This window comes from Platalea leucorodia (assembly GCF_965183815.1).
Source record: "Platalea leucorodia genome assembly, chromosome: 3".
Classification (NCBI taxonomy): Eukaryota; Metazoa; Chordata; class Aves; order Pelecaniformes; family Threskiornithidae; genus Platalea; species Platalea leucorodia.
The window spans coordinates 30,822,354-30,827,197 of record NC_138825.1 but is presented as its reverse complement, the minus strand read 5'-3'; the positions used below and the strand labels follow the sequence as shown (position 1 = coordinate 30,827,197).

The 4,844-nt window shown below is 57.1% G+C and overlaps 1 protein-coding gene across 1 annotated transcript; it reads right to left on the bottom strand.

Moving 5' to 3' along the window:
* Nucleotides 1-364: 364 nt before the first annotated feature.
* SIX3 (SIX homeobox 3) lies at nt 365-4,202 on the bottom strand (the record flags this gene model as incomplete). Its single annotated transcript, XM_082305577.1, has 3 exons — nt 365-466; nt 887-1,046; nt 3,427-4,202. 3 exons carry the CDS (start codon nt 4,200-4,202, stop codon nt 365-367), a joined length of 1,038 nt encoding a protein of 345 aa, XP_082161703.1.
* Nucleotides 4,203-4,844: the final 642 nt, after the last annotated feature.

The following is a 4,844-nucleotide window of genomic DNA, read 5'->3' as shown; positions in this document are numbered from 1 at the left end:
AGTCATAACTATTCTTTTTCCACATTTATAACCAGTACCCACACAGGCAGTGACAGAAGTGTAGAAAAAAAGGTGCTTACGAATAAAATGATTGTCTGCTGAACAAAAAAACAGAAAATTGCATCTTGGCTGGACCATCACTTGGACTTAAAAAAAAAAAAAAAACCAAAACAAAACAAAAAAACAGAGAGAAAGGGAGAGGGAGAGAGAAAGAGAGAGAAATAGGACCAACAAAAAGGCGATAAACATTTGTTATTTCCCTCTTCAAGGAGTTCCTTTTAAATTTTTTTTTAAATTTTTGATTTTTGTACAAATTCGATCGGAGTTTGCGTTTGTTTGTCTGGTTTCTGTTTGTTTTCCTTTACTATAGAGAATATTTTTTCCCAGATACAAATTTAATCATCATCATCATGCAAGTGGGTGAAATGCGTCCATGGAAAAGCGCAAAGGAGAAATCGTGCTTGTCCTAAAAAGAATACAATTGTCACTTTTGCTTTGTTTTTTTTTTTTCTTTTTTTTTCTTTTTATATATATAATAATTATTATTTCCCGCCCTCCCACCCCCCCCCCGCTGCAGCACCAGCGTTTGTGACTGTTGAAGTTTTAGCTCCATCTCTTGGTGGTGGTGTTGGCTGACGGTGGTGGTGGTGGATTCTCTGATCCCTGTCTGTTTGTTTGCTATTATGTTTGGGTCGGGTTTGGCCTTTTCTTTCCTCCTGGCTGTGTGTGTGCGTGCATGCGTGTGTGTGTCCTGATTCTAGGTTGCCTCGGTTTGTTTTGCTCGGGTCGGGGAGAGGGTGCTTGGCTGTTTGGATTTGGATTTTTTGTTTGTTTGTTTGTTTGTTTTCCGATATCATACATCACATTCCGAGTCGCTGGAGGTTACCGAGAGGATGGAGGTGCCCGTCTCGGCTCTTTCTGTCAAACTGGAGACGCTGGTGGTCGGGCTGGCCGCCGTGGACGGAGACTCGGCCGAGCTGTGTGTCGGGCAGCCGGGCTCTGCCAGCGACCGCATGCCGCTCTGTCCTATCGCCTGGTGCTGGAGCCTGCATCGCGCCGGGAGACAAAACAACAGCACAGCCCCGCTCAGACACCGGCCGCCGCCGCCGAGGGGACGGCGCCCGCCCGGGGACAGCCGCGGCCCCGGCCCGCCCGGAGCGGACCCCCCGCCCCGGCCTGGCCCGGCCCGGCCCGGCCCGGCCGCCTTCCCGCATCGCCCCGCGGAGCCCGGGAGCGGCGGCGGGGCCAAGGCGAGCGCCCGGGCCGCGCTGTCCCCGCTGCGGGAGCGGCCGGGCCGGGCCGGGGCTTCCCCGCGCCGCCGGGGCCGGCCACCGGGGGGGGGGGGGGCAGCCAGGGCAAAGACACATAGAGGGGTCGCGGTTTGGAAGGGGACGGGGAGCGGGGGAGCAGCGGTTCCCTGCCCCGGGGTTTGAAAAACAGGGGCAGCGCCTTCCCTTTCCCCGGCTGGCCGTGCGTCCCCGCGGCACCGCGGGCCTAGGAGAAAACCCTGTCTGTGCCAGCTCCTTAAACACTTGGCCACCGCGGAAAGCTGCACGGGAAAGAATCTATGGAGGGAAAGAATCGCACAGGATTTTGTGCTCTGGCCAATATCTGCCTAAATATTTTCCAGCGGACAGATAAATACACTCTGGGGGCTGCGGCAGGACTGGAGGAAGGTCCTGTCCCGGGGAGGCAGCGCTACCCATAAAATCAAAAAGGGCGACTGTGGAACATAGCGCTTCTCTCCGCTCGAAATTTAACTCCCTTTTCCATCTGAAAGCCAAAATTACCTTTAAAGTGCTGGTCCTTTCACCGTCAACACTTAAGGGTACATTGCCGTTGAACATTTTTTTTTTTTAAGAGGCAAGAAATAATTTTTAGGTTTCCTAGCGTGTTGTGAATGTTCCTCTGCGCCCGTTTATTCCGCTGGAAACCCGAAGAAAGCCCGATTCGAGGATAAGGGCTCAAAGTCCTGGGCTGAGCAGCCAGCCACAACCTCTAGCGCCTAGCACTGCCAGTGTGAATCAAAACACACTCTCCGCTCAACTGCTTCTCACCGGGGTATTCTCTATTTAACCGCCTGCAAAGAACAGAAAAATGTAGCCGGTTTATTCTACATTTCTCATTATTTTAAGTTGTCTAATTTCAGCGTCTTTGATTTTTCTCCCATTTACAATTCCTGGTGCATTCATCTGCTGTCAACAGCGTTGAGTCAACAAAAGCATCCGTAGGCAACTTCTGTTTATTTACAGTCCTAAGCTGATCTGTTTTCCATTTAATGGAAATTAAATGGCAAGGCACTTTTAGGTTGCATTTCTCCTACAGAATCTTGAATCAATAGCACCAGTGCTATAATTAGGAGGAATTTAAGAGACAGCATTTACAAGAACAAGAAGTTTTGTTTACACGCTTACAGCGGTAGCCAAACTTAAATTAAAATAAAAACGGCGTGTCAGGCTGGATTAAGGGTCCATTTTCACTTGCAAAATAACTTTTACGGAGAGTGACGAGAAAAAAAAAAAAAGAAAGAAAGAAAGAAGGGTGCCTCGCTTTTGTCATGGCAAAGCAGAAATTAAAAAAAAAAAAAAGAAAAAAAAAAGACGCCGAGAGACACGCAAATAAATGCAAGCGTAAATGCCCAGGAAACACACGACCGGAGGGCCAGGTCGCCATGTGGTGCAAACAGAGAAATGGGGATGGGGAAGAAAAGAGGTTTCCCGGTCTCCTGAGGGCTTTTCTGCCTTTTTCTCCCCGAGCCAAGCGGCTCCGGGCGTGCGTGTGCCTGCGCCGGTCCCGCCGCGCATGCAGAGCAGCACGAACAATCGGAGCGGAGCCGCCTGCGCCGCAGAAACCCGCGCTGGATCGCACCGCCCGCCTCGGCCCTTCGGCGGGGGAACGGCGCCAGAGCCCGCCCGGACGCAGATCCCGGCAAGCCGAAAGCAAAAGCGGAGCCCGCCGGCCCGGGGCCGTGGGGTTCCCGTCCCCGGCGGCGGGCGCTGCGGGGAGGGCGGCAGGGGGAGCCGGGCTCTGCCCCCGCCGCAGCCGCTGCGCCCCGCACACACGCACACATACACGGGCGCGCGGAGCTGCCCACGCCCGCGGGGGAGCCCCAGCCCTGCCCGCAGCCCGGGAGCCCGCGGGGAGCCCGGGCAAGGCTCGGGGCGCGCCGGGCAACTTTGAGCCGTGCCTGCCCCCGCTGCATCCCTGCGGCTGCCGGGAGGAGACCTGCCCGCCCGGCGGGGGGGACCGATTTCTCCCGGTGGCGCTGATGGAGAGGAGGAGGAGGAGGAGGAGGAGGAAAGGAGAGGCAGAAGCGCGCTGCCGGCCGGGCGGCCGCCGAGCCGCGGCGCGGAGCGCGGCCGCCCGCGGGGCCCCGCCGCCCACCTCGCCCCCCGCCCCGGAGCCGGGCCCCGCAGCCCCACTGACCTGTTTTTAGCCGCCGCCGCTCTGTCTCTTTGCCTTCGGTTTTTGAACCAGTTGCCTACTTGCGTGGGGGTGAGCCCCGTGGCCTGAGCCAGTTCCCTTTTCTTGCTGGGGTTGGGGTAAGGGTCCTGCAGGTACCACTCCCTCAGGAGGCTGCGAGTCCTCTCCTTGAAGCAGTGCGTCTTCTGCTCGCCATCCCAAATGGTCCTGGGCAGCGGAAACTTCTTCCTCACCCTGTATTTATCAACCGGCCCCAGCGGGCGACCCCTTAGCTTCTCGGCCTCCTGGTAGTGCGCTTCGAGCCACATGGCCTGCAACTTGCCGTGGGACTCCTTGGTGAATTTGTGGTTCTCCAGGATGTGGTAGAGGTCTCGGAAGTTGCCCGTGTGGAAGGCCACCACCGCCCGGGCGCGGAGGATGGACTCGTGCTTGTTGATGGCCTCGCATGCCCCCGGCGCCACCGGCAGCGACCAGAGGAACCTCCCCAGCCTCTCTATGTCTCCAGTCTCCTCCAGCGTCTCGCAGACGCTGGCCACTTGCTCCGGGGAGAAGTTGAGTGTGGGCAGCTGAAACATTGACAACTCTTCGTGGGGTGCCCGGGAGCTGCCGCCTCCACCGCCGCCGGCACCGGGGCTGCAGCCCGAGCCGCTGCCGCTGCCGCCGCCGCCGCCGCCGCCGCCGCCGCTGGCGAGAAGGAGGGAGCGGTGGTGCGGGTCGGCGGCGAAGTTTGGCAAGAAGAAATGGGTCGGGTAAAGCTCTAGCGGGGACCTGAACACCATGGGATGACCGGGGAGAGGGGGAGATGAATCAAGGAGAAAAGAAAGAAAGGGAGGAAGAAGGGAGGAAAGGGCACACGCACCGCGCACGCATCCACACCCGCACACGCACACACAGCCACATAGAGGCACGGGGGCACACACACGCGCTCACACGCACGGGCGGGCACACGCACGGGCGCTGGCGCGCACACACACACACGCACACACGCACACGCACACGCACTCACACACACCCGGCCCCGCGCCGCCGCCGAGTCAGGATTCAGTGATTCAACAGCAATCGCCCTAATGACAACAGCCTCATAATATCTCCCCTAAATCCACAGTGAGTGCAGCGCTGAAACATTTTGTTTCGCTTTTCTATTGGTCTTCTGAGTGTCGTTGTGGCGTTGCCATGGCAGCCCCTGCCAATCACTGTCAGCCCTGCCAATCATTACGGAGTACGTAAGGAAGGTTTTTACCACTTCGCCCGAATGCGCGGGGGGGGAGGGAAGCGGGGCGGTTGGTGGAAAAGCCTGGTTGGGTTTTTTTTTTCTTTTTCCCCCTTAATCTTTGCAACTCCTAATCTCGGCACTTCCCCTTCTCCCTGTCTCTCCCCCCTCCCTCTCCACACCCCTCCTAAATAAGGGATCAAATAATGCG